This window comes from Bufo bufo, chromosome 1 (genome assembly GCF_905171765.1).
Source record: "Bufo bufo chromosome 1, aBufBuf1.1, whole genome shotgun sequence".
In the NCBI taxonomy this organism is placed as follows: Eukaryota; Metazoa; Chordata; class Amphibia; order Anura; family Bufonidae; genus Bufo; species Bufo bufo.
Genome location: NC_053389.1, coordinates 688307084 through 688324560, shown reverse-complemented (window position 1 = coordinate 688324560; position 17477 = coordinate 688307084). Strand labels below are relative to the sequence as shown.

General features: G+C 43.0%; 1 protein-coding gene across 3 annotated transcripts in view; it reads right to left on the bottom strand.

Moving 5' to 3' along the window:
• The window catches only part of DET1 (DET1 partner of COP1 E3 ubiquitin ligase), a 64555-nt gene that overhangs the window by 5435 nt on the left and 41643 nt on the right, over nucleotides 1-17477 (bottom strand). For 2 of the 3 annotated variants that reach the window (XM_040414171.1, XM_040414172.1), the window contains exon 4: nucleotides 14171-14362. In XM_040414171.1, the coding sequence (XP_040270105.1) occupies nucleotides 14171-14362 (192 nt within the window). Of the gene's footprint in view, nucleotides 1-14170; nucleotides 14363-17477 lie in introns of those variants that run through there. The other variant, XM_040414173.1, reaches the window with a different exon arrangement.

Below are 17477 nucleotides of genomic sequence, written 5' to 3'. Positions count from 1 at the left end.
CGGATATGATGATACCTGAAGCCAATGTTTCTTCTGGTACTGTGCATAAGAAAATAGATTTAAAAAAATAGAATGTGCCTGGGTCATTGCGTAGCAATAATCCAGGTATGCACCAGGTGACAATGACACATCTCTATCACCCTGAGTGATCTGCCTCCTGTTAAAGGTGAATGGCTAATAATCACCACTGTCAAACCAAAAATACAAAGGGCTGTGAAGAGCAGCCTAAAGGTAGATATGACTGTTCAAATAAACAGGTTTGTAGTCTACTAATAGAACATAAATGTCTAGAGTATCATTATGATAGAAGTGGTCTGTTCATTTTATCAGGGTCCCACTGTCTTTCTTTAAAAAATTTCAGATGCAGCTTTAAAGGGGTTATCCTGTTAAAGATAATGATGACTTATCCTCAGGATATGTAATCATTATCACATCAGCAGAGGTCCAAGGCCCAGCACCCACGCTTACCAGCTGTTTCAGGGAGCAGCTGTACTCACCGGAGCTCTGGTGAGCGATGCAGGTTCTCGGCAGCTTTCCAAGGATGTTGCCCTACATCATATAGTGGCTGTGCCTGGTACTGCAGCTTAGCCTTATTGGCATGTAACCGATATACAGTGATGTCACTAGCCTAGGAAGAGCCTGCGGCACTCAAGGCCTCTCCTAACAGCTGATCACATAACAGTATAGTGGGGCGCCAGTTACACATGACCGGTATTACAAGGATGGCAGTATAGAAATGTATGTATATATAGCAATATACAAATTATCTACAACAGCTCGAATGGCGGGTCTATTAATGTTATATTGGAGCTATATAGAAACATGCCATAACCATAATAAAATAATAATTAAAATTAGAAATAAGTTAAGTCAAGGGACTTACTTCACCAGGGAGGAGGATGAACAGGATAAACTCAAGACACCTGTCCTCCTTACCTCCCTCGCCGAGGTCGCCTGTAAGATGGATACACACCCCGTCCTCGTGATGAAAGAAAACTTGAGGGCTTCAAACCAAGGATGCTTGTTTTATTCCAATAAAAAGCTTGACGCGTTTCGGGGATTACAACTAAGTCCCCTTTATCAAGAGCATAAATATAAGCATAATATAACACTGGAAAGACTCACGGTTAAATAGGGAGGATGCATATCATTCGTTTGGTTGGTTCCATGTGGCATCTCATTGTGGGCAGTAACTTCCTGGTCACATGACCTCCAGGGCCGGAACAGGAAGTGTGTTGGTGGGGAACTATAACTAAATATTGTTATATTGCAGGGATTCAATGGCTATATTCTGGCGCTTCACCCCTCCTATTTTCCTTTCCCTGTCCCATTCCCCCTTTCCACACATCCACTCCAATTTTTTATTTTATCTTTTACGTCTAACAGCTGATCCACAGGTGTCCCAGGTGTCGTGCCCCGCAGGTCTGATACTGATGACCTATGCTGAGGATAAGGGTCCATTCACATGTCCGCAGTGTTTTGCGGATCGGCAAAACACCGGACCAGAACCCCAATAAAAATGCCTATTCTTGTCCGCAGCTGCGGACAAGAATAGGACATGTTCTATTTTTTCCCATCCCCATGGAAAATGAATGAGTCCGCACGCTTTCCGCATAATTGCGGAACAGATCCGGACCCATAGTCCGGATGTCTGAATGGAGCCCAAGTCAAATATATTTTCCTGGATAACCCCTTTAATAGAATTTTTACTGCAAGCTGCTTTGTTAGGCTGGGTTTGCATTGCATTTTAGCTCTACACTGGGCTTTCTGTTGGGGGTACAATACCCGAAAATAGTATTCAAATGCATATTGCGATGGATACATTCAATTCAATGAGGCAAACAGGGTCCAAACGATTCATCTTTGGACTTTATTTGACCTGCCAGCTGTTTGTTTCAGTCTTTTCTGCTGGACAGAATTGCATGGCAGACTATGCTGTTCTGTCTGGGGGGGGGGAGAAAAACAAATGGCAAGCAGGTCAAACAAAGTCCAAGATGAATTCTTTAGACTGCCTTTGCCTTCATTGAAGTGAATGTATTTGGTGCGTTTGTTTGAATACAGTTTTCGACCATTTACACAAAAACAAAACGTGTTCAAGTTAAAAAATTCTCCCGTCCTGGGAACATGTTCCCCATGAACCCGCGTCTCCCCAGTGATCAAAGTGCTCTCTATGATCAGTGCAGAGGAGGAAGAAGGTAAACAAAATAAGGCTACTTTCACACTTGCGTTAGGAGCGGATCCGTCTGGTGTCTGTACAGACGGATCCGCTCCTATAATGCAAACGCTTGCATCCGTTCAGAACGGATCCGTCTGCATAACTGTTTTTTTCAGATCTGATTTTTCACTTCGTGAAAACTCTGATCCGACAGTATATTCTAACACAGAGGCGTTCCCATGGTGATGGGGACGCTTCAAGTTAGAATATACTAAAAGAACTGTGTACATGACTGCCCCCTGCTGCCTGGCAGGTGCTGCCAGGCAGCAGGGGGCAGACCCCCCTCCCTCCCCTGTATTTAACTCATTGGTGGCCAGTGCGGCCGGCCCCCCTCCCTCCCCCTGTTTTTAACTCATTGGTAGCCAGTGCGGCTGGCGCCCCCTCCCTCCCTCCCCTGTTTTTAACTCATTGGTGGCCAGTGCGGCCGGCTCCCCCTCCCCCCGTTTTTAACTCATTGGTGGCCAGTGCGGCCGGCCCCCCCTCCCTCCCCCCAATTAAAATGACCGACCCCCCCCCCATCATTGGTGGCAGCGGAGAGTTCCGATCGGAGTCCCAGTTTAATCGCTGGGACTCCGATCGGTAACCATGGTAACCAGGACGCTACTGCATTCCTGCCTGCCATGGTTACTTAGCAATTTTAGAAGCATTATACTTACCTGCGATGTCGGTGACCGGCCGGGCGCTCCTCCTACTGGTAAGTGAAAGGTCTGTGCTATAAGCAATGCGCCGCACAGACCTTTCACTTACCAGTAGGAGGAGCGCATGGCAGGTCACAGACATCGCAGGTAAGTATAATGCTTTTAAAATTGCTAAGTAACCATGGCAGCCAGGAATGCAGTAGCGTCCTGGTTGCCATGGTTACCGATCGGAGTCCCAGCGATTAAACTGGGACTCCGATCGGAACTCTCCGCTGCCACCAATGATGGGGGGGGTCGGTCATTTTAATTGGGGGGAGGGAGGGGGGGCCGGCCGCACTGGCCACCAATGAGTTAAAAACGGGGGGAGGGGGAGCCGGCCGCACTGGCCACCAATGAGTTAAATACAGGGGAGGGGGGGAGGGTCTGCCCCCTGCTGCCTGGCACATAAAAAGCTTAGCATGAAGACAAAAGTACTCCTTGGATGCATGACACGTAACTGCCTTGGGTACATATACCTCAGGTTGGGAACCTAGGTCTAAATCACTAGGTAATTGGGCATTAACCCCTTAGGGACCGGGCTCATTTTCACTTTAAGGACCAGGCCATTTTTTGTAAATCTGACCAGTGTCACTTTATGTGGTGATAACTTCAAAACGCTTTGACTTAGGCTACATGCACACGACCGTATGCATTTTGCAAAAAAAATGGATGACGTTCCGTATGCCATCCGTTTTTTTTGCGGATCCATTGTAATAATGCCTATCCTTGTCCGCAAACTAGAAAAAAATATAACATGCACTATTTTTTTTGCGGAGCAACGGAACGGACATACTGATGTGGACAGCACACGGTGTGCTGTCCGTGTTTTTTGCGGACCCATTGAAATGAATGGGTCCGCATTCTATCCGCCAAAAAAATAGAACGGACACGGAAATAAAATACGGTCGTGTGCATGACCATGCCATTCTGAGATAGTTTTTTCGTCACATATTGTACTTCATGACACTGGTAAAATGGAGTCCAAAAATGCATTTTTATTTACCGTATAAAAAAAAAATTACGTTTAAATTTCTCTACTTTTCTAATACATAGTAATACCTACAAAAAATTTTATTACTTTACATTCCCCATATGTCTACTTCATGTTTGGATCATTTTGGGAATTACATTTTATTTTTTACGGATGTTACAAGGCTTAGAAGTGTAGAAGAAAATCTTGAAATTTTTCAGAAATTTTCAAAAACCCACTTTTTAAGGACCAGTTCAGGTCTGAAGTCACTTTGTGAGGCTTAGGGTCTATTCACACGTCCGTTTTTTCTTTCCTGATCTGTTCCGTTTTTTCAGGAACAGATCTGGACCAGATCTGGACCCATTCATTTTCAATGGGTCCTGGAAAAAAACGGACAGCTCAATGTCAGATTTTTTCCAGGACCCATTGAAAATGAATGGGTCCAGATCTGGTCCAGATCTGTTCCTGGAAAAACGGAACAGATCAGGAAAGAAAAAACGGACGTGTGAATGGACCCTTACATAATAGAAACCACCCAAAAATGACCCTATTCTAGAAACTACACCCCTCAAGGTATTCAAAACTGATTTTACAAACTTTGTTAACCCTTTAGGTGTTCCACAAGAATTAATGGAAAATAGAGATACAATTTTCCATTTTAATAATTTTTTTCCAGTTACAAAGCAAGGGTTAACAGCCAAACAAAACTCAATATTTATGGCCCTGATTCTGTAGTTTACAGAAACACCCCATATGTGGTCGTAAACTGCTGTACAGGCACACGGCAGAGTGCAGAAGAAAACGAATCCCTAGGGGTGGGCGATATTGGCTAAAATCTATATTGCGATATAATTTTAAGCATGTGCGATATATATCGCGATATATTCTATATTTCGGGGGGTAAACTTTTTTTTTTTTAACTTTTTATTTAATAACTATTAGCCTCCTTAGGGGCTAGAACCCTTGTCCTACTCACCCTAATAGAGCTCTATTAGGGTGGAATAGGACTTCACACTCCCTGCTGCTCTGTGCATAGTACACACAGCAGCAGGGAGCCGAGAGCCGACTATGGCAGCCAGGGCTTCAGTAGCGTCCTGGCTGCCATGGTAACCGATCGGAGCCCCGCGATTACACTGCTGGGGCTCGAATCAGAAGCTACCACCCTAGGGCCACTGCCACCAATGATTTAATCGTGTGGTAGGGGGGGAGCAATTAATGTAATACTTTGAAGAGGGGGAGTAGAAGGGAGGGGCTGTGGCCACTGCGCCACCAATGAATATTGTTAATACGCCCGAATACAAACGTAGCTACCTGCATATGCCGGCCATATCCCATACCTGGCCTCTATTCCTGCGCGCAGTGATGCGCCGCAATTAACCCCTCAGGACCTGAGGGGTTCATTGCGGCAGATCACGGTGCGCAGTAATAGAGGCCGGGTATGGGATATGGCCGGCATATGCAGGCTACGTTTGTATTCAGTCCCTCCCCTCCTCCTCTCTGTTCTCATTGGTGGCGCAGTGGCCACAGTCCCTCCCCTCCTCCTCCTAGTCTGTTCTCATTGGTGGTCAGCGGCAGCCGCACACAGTGGGGAGGGAGGGACTCTCTCCTTCTCCACTGTGCCGGCTCAGGAGAACATGGTATGTGCCGAGAGCGGCGCATGCCATGTTCTACTGCAATATGGCGATATAAACGAAATCTCTATCGTTGGTCAGATTTATATAGTTTATATCGCATATCGTCTATATCGCCCACCCCTAGGAATGCCATACGGTTTTTGGAAGGCAGATTTTGCTGGACTGTTTTTTTTTGACACCATGTCCCATTTGAAGTCCCCCTGATGCACCCCTAGAGTAGAAACTCCAAAAAAGTGACCCCATTTTAGAAACTACAGGATAGGGTGGCAGTTTTGTTGGTACTAGTTTAGGGTACATTTGATTTTTGGTTGCGCTATATTACACTTTTTGTGAGGCAAGGTAACAAGAAATAGCTGTTTTGTCACCGTTTTTAGGTTTTGTTATTTACAACATTCATCTGACAGGTTAGATCATGTGGTATTTTTATAGAGCAGGTTGTCACGGACGCGGCGATACCTAATATGTATACTATTTTTTTTATTTATGTAAGTTTTACACAATGATTTCATTTAAAAAAAAAAAAAAAAAAAAAACATGTTTTAGTGTCTCCATAGTCTGAGAGCCATAGTTTTTTCAGTTTTTGGGCGAATATCTTGGGTAGGGTATGATTTTTGCAGGATGAGATGATGGTTTGATTGGCACTATTTTAGGGTGCGTATGACTTTTTGATCGCTTGCTATTACACTTTTTTACACCGTTTTTTTTAATGGTATTAACCTGAGGGGTTAGGTCATGTGATATTTTTATAGAGCAGGTTATTACGGACGCGGCGGTACCTAATATGTATACTTTTTTTTTTTATTTACTTAAGTTTTACACAATAACAGCTTTTTTAAAACAAAAAAAAAATGATGTTTTAGTGTCTCCATATTCTGCGCCACAGTTTTTTTTATTTTTGTGGCAATTTGTTTTTACTTTATTTGGGGGAAATGCGATTTTTTTTTGGGGGACGGACGGACGGACTTTATTTTTTGTCCCACTTTGGGACTTCAACTTTTGGGGGTCTAATCCCCTTTACAATGCATTCCAATACTTCTGTATTGGAATGCATTGGCTGTATGAGTAATATAGTGTGTATTACTCATACAGGTTCCTGCCTGTGAGATCCAGGGGGCTGGAACTCACAGGCTCGTCACCGGAAGGCAGCGCCGATGCCATCGGGTCCCCCTTACAGCTGCACGGGGCCCCGATGGCACCTCCGCAACCACCCGTAAAAGCCGCAGGTCTGCATTGTCCCAGGGTGCCTGCTCAATGATTTGAGCAGGCACCTTGTTCCGATCACCTTGTTCCGATCTTCACATGACGTACCGGTACGTCATATTTCCTTAAGAGGTTAAAGCCACCCTCTAATTCAAGAAGAAAAAAATATCACATCAACTTGGAACAAGCAGAGCACTTGCATGAGTGACTTCCTCTTCATCTATTTAATTACAGATCTGCTAATTCTCAGGCTCCTTGTCTGCCATCCAAGATGGCTGCACCACTTCTGTGCATCGGTAGCCCAGGACACTTCCTACTTGTCCAGTCCTGTTCTTGGATTAGCCAGCACTGTTCACGAGAGCAGTGGTGGCTTATCCAAGGGAAGCAGGAAGTGTCTTGGGCTACCAAATGCACAGTATGCATCAGGCAGTCTGAGAAGTGGTACGACCTCTTGGATGGTAGAAGAGAAGCCCGGGAACTGATGGATCTGCATCTAAAAAATTAGATGTTGGGCACCATTTTAGTGTTCCGTTTGTTCCTCAGTTAATGTGAATTGTTTTTTCTTATACCAGAGGGTTGAATTAAAGGGAACCTCTCACCATAAAGATGCAGTTTAATCTGCTAGCTGCAGGTTATAGAGCAGGAAAAGCTGAGCAGATTGATATATATCATTATTTGAAATAGGCGGCAAAACTTATACTTTAAATATTTAAACTCCTGCTCATTCTTTGAAGTCCAGGAGGCGGTCCTATCAGTGATTGACAGCTATCTCTGTATGCACAGTCATGGGGGGGGGGGAGGCTGTCAATCACTGATAGGTCCGCCTCCTTCACTTGAAAGCCCAGGGGTTTTTGTTAACTTCTTAGACATCAGACAACCAGTTTCACTGCCTTGGGCCAGTAGTTAATGATATTAGTTTTAATTCTATTACCCACTTATCCCAATAAACTATAAATTTTAAATGGTTGGCGGACCCATAGATATTTTAGATGCTGTATGCAATATGTATCTACTCTACAGTTTTATAGTGTCTATATGTTAAATATAAACTTTGTCAGGACACTGGCAATATGGCAATATACAGACAATGATAAAAAATAAATAAATAAAAAATTAATCAGCACCCAGTTAGAAATGTTGGATTGCTGCAAAACTCAGCATGCAGTAATGTCTCAGATGGATATGTAAATGATTGCAGGTGTGGTCTGATTAGACTCTGGGTCTTGCCAGCGAGTGCAAAATTGTTTTCCAGGCTACCTAGTAAAATGGCTCTCACAGGCTACTTTTGGGTAGTGTACCCGTTGGTAAGAGATCGGCGACTGCTATACATTCCTCTACAACGCACTCAAAGAAATGTGTCCAGTTGACAAACTTTGAGAGAGGAAGTATGATTGGATTAAAAGAAGTAGGATGGCCATTTCAACAAACTGCCCACCATCTAGGCCATTCTAACCTAGCTGTTAGGAGGCGTTGTAGTGGTTGCATGAGGGCGCACACACACGGCAAACAGGCCCAGGATGGCACAGACAGACCACAACTAGAGAGGATCATTTAATCTGCCGACAAGCACAAGCAGCTCCCACTCTTTCGATGTCCACCATCCAGACACAGGTGGTATCTTCATTACATACCCCTGTCTCTGCCCGGCCCATTTCCAGGTGCTTATCAGAAGGAAATCTGGTGTTGCATCACCCACTACGTGTCCTGCTACTGACAGCCAACTGTTGCCTTCGTTTCCTGTGGTGTTGTGAATGAGGACTGCTATGAACTTGAACCATATCAGATGCCCCAACTGCTACCTCTTGTAGTAATATGAGGGACACTAACAGCTCGGTGATACGAACAGGACATCCTGCGGCCACATGTGTTGCTGTTCACGGCGGGGCTCCCAACTTGCATTTTTCAGCAGGATAATGCTCACTCACACAGAGCAAATGTTTCCCAGGAATGTCTCCACCAGATAGCAACACTTCCTTGTTCTGCCCGGTCACCAGATTTAAATCGGCAATCAAGCATTTATAGGACTAATTAAACATTATGGCCTACAATACAGAATCTGGAGATCTTTATGTGAAACCGTATCTCATCTCATATCCAGGCTAGAGGCCACCCAACAGGGCACTAGAGTCTCCTTTAAACTGTACAGTCATCCCCAAAAAAACGTATCCTTTCACTCTAACATTGTACTCACTTACATATATCATTACACTCGCACATCTAAAGTTTCATTCCAACCACTCCTTCCTGGTGCGCTGTTTGTCAATGAGTGTATATCAGGTGCTGTTTTGGATCATCGCCCTGTAAGAGCCCATACAGCCCACAGCTATTCTTCATGACTCCCCCATACACATTTTGAAGGGGTTGAAGCGAAGGGAGAATTTAAGGATAAAAAGCATTACTTCAAAGAACTGCTTTTTCCACCAAGTTTCTTATAATGATCTACTTGCCAGGCAGTAAAAAAAAAAAAACATGCATATCATTTATGACATTATTTATACATTAATATTCCAGAAAAATAAACTGCTCAGAAAAAGCCATTCTATCAATCCCTGCAATTCAATATACTGTGTATGGACAGAAGGATTTTTAAGACTCTCTCATAAAATGTAAAAAGGTGGATGGACCTCTGCGGCTCCAAATGATCTGCACATCACTTTTTACCAATAAAGGGACTCATTTGTCATCATTAGCAATGCCTCCACTTTAATTTACAGCGCTGCGGTAGAAATAATCTACTGGGCAGACAAGCCTTTCCTCAACATGAAAAATTCAATAAATGTATGTACTTTGTTTTCATTCTTACAGAGGTCTCTCATGAGTGTGTTTGCGCTGATTTTAATATAACGTGTTGCCTAGCAACATGTCAGCTTTTTTGGCATGAGTAAACAAAACGTGAATGTACTTTGTCGGGGCCCAGCAATAGGAATATTTAAAAATATTAGTGTGTATATGACTGTAGATACAATTGGAAGAGCTGTTTTTAACAAATGCATATATTTTACAGGGGTTCTCCGACACGGGAAAAAATGTAACATGCAGTAAAAAAAAAAAAAACAACAAAAAAAAAAAAAACACCTAGTCACAGTGTCCTTGTTCTAGCGGCACCATCCCAGTACCCCAAGGCCAGAAGTGATGATGTGCCGTATACATACATGTGACTGCTATCCGTCAGGCAGCGCCCTCAGTCACAGGTGCATGACCTTTTCCAATGCTGGTAAGTATGCAGTAACATATAGAACTTGATGTGATGTGAATAAAGCACTTCGGGCCATATAGAGAACTCACTATGAGCTGCAGCAGCCTCCGTGTATGTGGCTGCTCCTCTACCCCTCCCTCTGCCCTCTCTGCAGATTTCTATCGGCTGCATGTGCCTCTTTGCAACCTCTCCCTTCCACACTCCACTATAAACTTCTCTGGTCAGAATGGAGAACATGACAGATTTCACAGTGAATTCAGAGTGAGTGAACAGTTTGGGAGGATGAAAGCATAAGAAAGAAGCATTTTTTTCTGATTAGATATATTATAACGTTTCTTGTATTTGAATGTACTATTGATTTGTGTAAAGTTTGTTGCAAGTATAGGGACCAAGCAATTCCAACTTCATGTTTTCTTGTTTCCTCAGATTTACGGTAATGTGGCTCTTATGTAGCTCACAAGGTATAAAAGGTTGTAAGCTTCCACTTTATATAGTTCTCACCACAAGGATCCTAGTTTTTAATTTAACGACAGATGCTGGGAAAAGCAGTACAAACAATTTGTGAAGCTTTTTATTATCAGGCACAATATGAATATAAACTTTTATTCTGCCAGGTTCTGCTCCTACAAGTGTCCACGAGCCGGAGGTTCACTGTGATGTGCTCTCTGCATTAAGCTGCGTCAGAGCCCCTCCCCTCTGTTCTGAGTGACAGCTGTAGCGGTCTCCTGTTTGGATGCTACAGCTACCACTCAGAAGAAAGGGACTGCGATTCACAGGACATCCTCTTGGATGTGGTCAGCACACGAGTGACATCCATGTGCTGTCTTATATTTTTATTCCCGGCCCTGTAGAACTCAATGGGTGTGCGTGCTATTCACAAAAAAAAAAGCGTATCGGACGTGGACCCAAAATACAGTTGTGCGCATGAGGCTTTAGAGCAATGTTGGGATGTACTCGAAGCTGTTTGGAAATAATCGAATCTCCGCTATCGATGCTGTGCCCACTACTATGTGAATTCTAATAATGAATGAAATTCTGCACTCTGGATCCCGAGAATATACAGCTTCATGATCTGTGTGTGCATAGAAATTCTGCACAACAATCCTATGAAAAATACCTCCAGGTAGAAAACGTGAGGTCTGAAAAACGCCAACGGCCTAATAGTGGAAGAACCCCAGAAAGCTATGTGAGTAATAATCAGTACTGACATGCATGGGATGTCTGCGCTCCTCGATGCTTTTACACCGCTGATTTATGCATTGGCTAAAAGCTCTCCAACTGTTAATACCTCTGTATACAGAAAATCTTCATCTTGGCTTTAGGTATGTTCCAAGAGAACTGGAAAACAAAAAACACAGCCCCGTACAAAATGGAAGAAAAATAAATTAAAATCGATTTGGACTAGGAATTCTAGCTCTTCCCATTAGAGATGACATAAATGCTATGTGTGTAATGGAGGGCGGCGATTACCTGTATTTTCTGTTTCGTTTCCAGTACTAAAGAGGAAAGCTTTTCCTTCAAGAAAAACATTAGCAAAATTATGTTTGCAAATCTCTGATGTGAAGCAATTTACAGCACACAGGGCAAATTCTCGGTAATTTCTGACAAGGTTACCAACAACTAAAAATGTATTTAAGCAGCAAGTAATCAGGGCCATTCTGAAAGCAGTTACACTCATTTACCGACATTAAATGTGGTCCAAAATGGAAGATTAGGCAACATTAACATCCCGGTGTGGACGGCTCAGAAGACTAGGAGTTATGGATTCTGCATCCCTCTCTTTTATTCCACCAAAGTCCTGGACTAGGTATGTGGCATGTTGGGGGGTATCATTGAGCACCATGTAGTTCATGTACTTAAAAGCCATGGGGCATTTTCTCGCACCCTGTGGGTAATTCTTTGCAGCAATAGAGTACTCTCACATCCTCTATTTTGACAGCTTTACACGGCACAATTTCTACCTACCCTTGGGGACCAATGTTGTGTGCAGCTTACGTGCATGAACAGAAGCGTTTAAATGACATGAGTGCCTACAAGTGCGGGCTTATTCTGATGGAAACAACAAGTAAAGGAATTCTCCTCCACTTCCAGGCGCTTAATTCAAAGAATATGAATCAATCTACTACAGACAATTCATCCAGTGGCATCGCTATAATAGAAACTGCACTTCTCTCGAGTCATTCAAGCCGGCAGAGCGAGCAGCTGTCTTACATACATGTATATACAAGAACTTATGTGCAGAGCCCCCCCTAAAACACACGGAGGAACAAATCATTGTAGAAATGAATGGCTTGGACATTAAAGGGCTTTTCTGACACTTTAAAACTGATGACCTATCCCTGTGGTGGCTCACCTCTGGCACTCCAGCCGTGGTAAAACTACAACTCCCAAGATGTACACTTGCTTGGCTGTTCTCAGAACTCCATAGAAATGAATGGAGCATGCTGGGAGTTGTAGTTTCACCACAGCTGGAGTGCAAGAGGTTAGCCATCACTTATATCCTCTGAACGTTGGGGGTCGGACACCCGGGACCCCCGCCGATCAGCTGTTTGAGAAGGCAGAGGCGCTCGGAGTAGCACCATGGCCTTCTCACTGCTTTCCCTACGCAAGCTATGACACGTTCATCGGTCACGTGGCCTAGGCACAGCTCAGCCCAATTCTAGTGAATGGGGCTGAGCGCCATACCAATCACAGCCACTGTACAACATAAGGCGCTGTGCTTAGTAAGCTGCGAGAAGGCCACGGCACTCACAGAAGTGCCGCTGCCTTCTCGAACAGCTGGCGGGCGGGGGTTCCGGGTGTCCGACCCCCACTGATCAGTAAAAAATCTTGGAAACCCTTTTAAGTATCCTGGGAATAGGAATATATGCACATTATTCCAAGAAGAGGGTATAATGAAAAAGGATGGGAAGTTTATGAAAAATCAACCAACAGATTCAATAAAAGTTTTAATACAGTCCCACATTCATGTTTTTACCAACCAAAAAATTACCTACTTATGTCCCTGAAACTCGGGTTTCATCCCACACTTAACACAGATGTTAAACTTACCCTGATAAATATGAATGTAAGTGTGCTTGAGGCAGCAAAATTGCTTGGACCCTGAGAACCTCAAGACGCATGAGGGTCTTTCTCCAGGGCTCTCTTGCAAACTGACCAGATGGTCAGGTCCTAGGCAGAAGGTGTGATATCCATCCAAAAGCAAACACAAGTGTTTAAAGGAGTTTTCTGGGATTTAGGCTCCATTCACACGTCCGCGACATGTTTTGCGGATCCACAAAACACGGACAGCCGCACATTGCCGGCACTAATAGAATATGCCTGTTCTTGTTCGCAATTGCAGACAAAAATAGGACATGTTCTATTTTTTTTGCGGAACGGAAGTGCGGATCTGCAATTCCGTGTCCTGGCAGCATATCGTGCTGCCCCATAGGAATGAATGGGTCCGCAATTCCGTTCCGCAAAATGCGGAACGAAATTACGGACGTGTGAATGGAGCCTTATGTAATAATGACTTAGAAAGTGACTAGGACGGGTTGCCTGCAGTCGCAGAGCTGCTTAGTGGGGATGAGGGGCCTCGCTACACTGTGCTTTGGCTCTTGGCATTACTGTACATTGCACAGACTTGCATCAGGCTGCTTAGCCAGACTGTATATCTCCACTACTGTAAGTGCAAACTGTTAATGGTAATGATGCCATCCTGTGTGCCACACACACTCATGGCTGAGCAGCCTCACAGGAACGTGTATTGTAATGCCTTAGATGAAAACACACAATTATTCCCCCCCCCCCGCTTTTTTTTTTTTTTAAAGGAAGGACACAAATCATAAACTTGATATCAGTGGAATAAAGCAAGAGTGTAAGTATCACTGACTAACAATACAATACATTGAGAGAGAAAATCCCCAGCATAAGGCTCCATTCACACGTCTGCAATTGTGGTCCGCATCCGTTCCGCAATTGTGCGAAATGGGTGCGGACCCATTCATTCTCTATGGGGACGGAATGGATGCAGAGAGCATCCGCATTTCCAGAGCGCGCCCCCGATCTTACGGTCCGCAGCTCCTTAAGAAAATAGAGCATGTCCTATTCTTGTCCGCAATTGCGGACAAAAATAGGCAGTTCTATGGGGGTGCCGGCCGGGTGTATTGCGGATTCGCAATACACTACAGACGTGTGAATGGACCCCAAATAGGCAATTTATCTCAGTATGCACAAGTGCATAGCTGCAGTATGATGACCCACAAATGTATGTTGGCCGCACAGCATTTGGCATACCTGATAGGGTGATCACCGCATGTTTTAGGCCTCTCCATAACAGAAACCCACTTATCATCGTAGCTGAAGAGAGAAAGGTCAAGGTAAGGGCTACCGCTATAAGACTGGGCGCTGATAGGCAGCTGGCTCAGAAGCCTCCTCACCGCTTCAGTATGACCTCCATACTTGGCATTCACAATTGTATCTTTAAACCTAGAATCGGAGAGATGTCCGTTAACACTATGGGCCAGATTTATCATTACACTTACATCTTACTCCACTTCTACATCTGTCAAAGTCACTTTTGGCCAAGTCAGATTTATTAATGGTCCTTTAATACTGTGATAAATGTGGTTTGCCGTTAGCAGTTTATCCTTCAGTAAGCCGCTTTACAAAAGTCGCACGTCTTTACGAAAAAGTCGCATGTTCTAAAAAGTCGCATAAGATAAGCATGGTTCTCACTGGAGTGAAACTGCGCAATTTTTTGCGACTTTTTAAATTGTCTCAATAGTAAATCTGTCTTGAGATTAATTTACATAAGAAAACACGCCCACTTTCAGAAAACTGGCGAGCATGGCGCAGAGCCAAAAAAAGTCGCACATTTTTGCGCAGTTATAGCGATGCGCAAAAATTGGCGACTTTTTCACTCCATTATTTTGACTTGAGCTAATGATAAATCTGGCCCTATGTTTTTAAAAATGGAGCAAGACAGAAGAGAACATAATATGCATAAACATTACAGTCATTCTTTTCTCTTCCTGCAACACATTACCAGTATGGCCGCCGAGTTTCTGTGTATCTGCTGGACTTCAGCAGCAGCAAAATCCACATGAAATAGCGGAATTCACCATGAAATTGTTATGGATTTGTGAAATCGGTGGCAAAAATTGAGACGCTATCCATATCACATGTCAAGTTATGTGTGGGTTTTGTTGTGATGAGTTCTGTTAAAATCTCATGCACTTTGCTGCTACTGTAAAGTATGGATTTTCCACGTGCAATTCCGCTGCAGAAGACCCACAGCAGTTACGCCACGTGTGGCCGAACCCAGAGGACAATCATATAAAAGGCACAAATACAATGTGTATTTTTGCCGTGGAGTCCTTTGTGGCTGACCCTTTGACTGCTGCACTGTCGTGGAATCCTCCCACAAATGAACCACGTTTTGCTACCCAGTGCGATTTCCACATGGAGCCCGAAACAGGTACGGAAAAGTAAATATTTTTTTTTAATCTTTGACGAGGATCTCAAGGAATAGTTCATACTGTAAAAATTGCCATAGAAAAAATGGAAGGCTAATGTGAAGCAATTTTGGATTTGGGCAATTTCTGGTGTGAGTGTGGGAAAATGCGTTCTTAAATTACGTTTTTAGGAACATTTAATTTGGTTTAAATCACATTTCATATCTGTCAGCTGATTGCACCCTAAACCATAGTTGGCAGCACATCAACCTGTGTAAACGAGGGAAAACTGTATGGGGAAGAAGGATCGTATTAATAAATGATCATCCGGATACTAACAATAACTGGCAGCGGTAAGCGGCACTGACTGACGGGTTGTATGGGCCGATCAGTGCTCGCTAACGGGCTGAAAATCCACCTGTGTAGAAGGATCCTAACTCAAGACGGGCTGAGACCAAGTATCAGTACCATTTCACCGTACTGACTGATAAAGCCTTTTATGTGTAGGAAAATTAGGTGGGGTGCGGGGGTTCTTAAAGGAAATGTGTCACCAAAAACGTTACCTGCCAGTTAAAACCAGAGAGTGACGCATCATTTTTTTTCTAATCTGTTTTTATCCGATTACAAATCTTTTTATTTTATTATCTGAACATTATTATGGGGGCGGCCATCTTGCCTTAGATGTTCTTACCAGCATCTAGAAAGAAAATTGCCTCATTGACTTCTATGGGAGAGTTTTCTGGGCATGCTGTGTGCCCTGTGCAGAGGTTATTGTACAAGGAAAGAATAGATCATGTCTGACCACCACCTATTGTGAATGGTGGGTCCTGTCCACAGAGGTGATATCATTACAGGCAGGATTAGAATGACAGATAAGCAGGAAACGGCAGTAAAGAATCTGTACAGATCAAGAAGTGGCGCCAATTATTAGGCTTAGCAAAAACTGCAGGATTTTAGGTTTTTGTTTAAATATTGACATGGAAAATGTAATTATATGTTAAAACATAAAAATGTGTTTTAAAGGGAACCTGTCAGCTACAAAGTGCACCATAAACCACAAGCATTACCTTATAGATGTTGTCATCAGGTTTCTAAAGATGTTTTAGTCTTAGATGTCAGATGTGAATGATCGCTGACTTTTATTCCCCTGCAAACTGTATGTAAATTAGGTTCTTAAAGGGAGCAGCGGCTTTCTCGCTTGAAGTCAAGGACGCTGCACCCCTTCCCTCCCCTTAGCTTTTACACAGCCTTTAGTATAATTTCAGGCACAATTCTAACCTAGATTTCGCACATGCGCCATAGGATTGCATTTCTGGCGATTATGCAATTAGTCCACCGACTATTAATTTGCCCTCTTTTAACATGTGCCTATTTTCACTTTAATAAAACTTAACTTTTATTGTGCTAAATGTTAAATCCCTTCCTTGACCTTTAATCTGTTAAAACTATCAGCTGTGTCTCCGCATTGTTACTAGTCTTATATTATTATACTCCAGCACTGTGATCCTTAGTGCTGTAAAAATGTGGTAAGAATCTGGTAGCCGCGCGCTTAGCTCCTGATTCTTATTCTCAGTTTATATTCTTTCTACCACTTATTGCTAGTCATTTCCTCCTCAATTTATCGATATTACCAAAAAAAAAGCAGGAGGAAGCCAGATTGATTTATTGGCTAAAAAGTTTGGCTCCTCTAGGATTAAACAAAGGATTCACCTTCGCTTCTCTTCTCTAAAAATTGCGGTAAAACAACGATTGTGGTTTAAACAAATAATGTACAGAGTAGATATAAGACCATTAGAGTCAATACTAGGTATTAGTGAGAAATGGCACGGATCCTTATGAAATTATGATCTTTTAGGTAAATTATTCCCCTACCCTACTTCCTCCATGATTAATTAAAATTCATTATGTGTTCTAATTTTAAAAAATCATGATTCAGCACAATGGTTCGCCCCTCAAGTTATATTTAATCAGGTGAACTAAAAAGAATGCATTAGAGGTAATTGATTTATTAAATACATGATTATTGAGATATATATACATACATACATACAAACATGATCATGAATAATAAATTAGCCAGAGTGATAAACATGATACACATCTAAAGCTATTATTTTATTATTAAAAAAAATAGATGGTTTTCAATA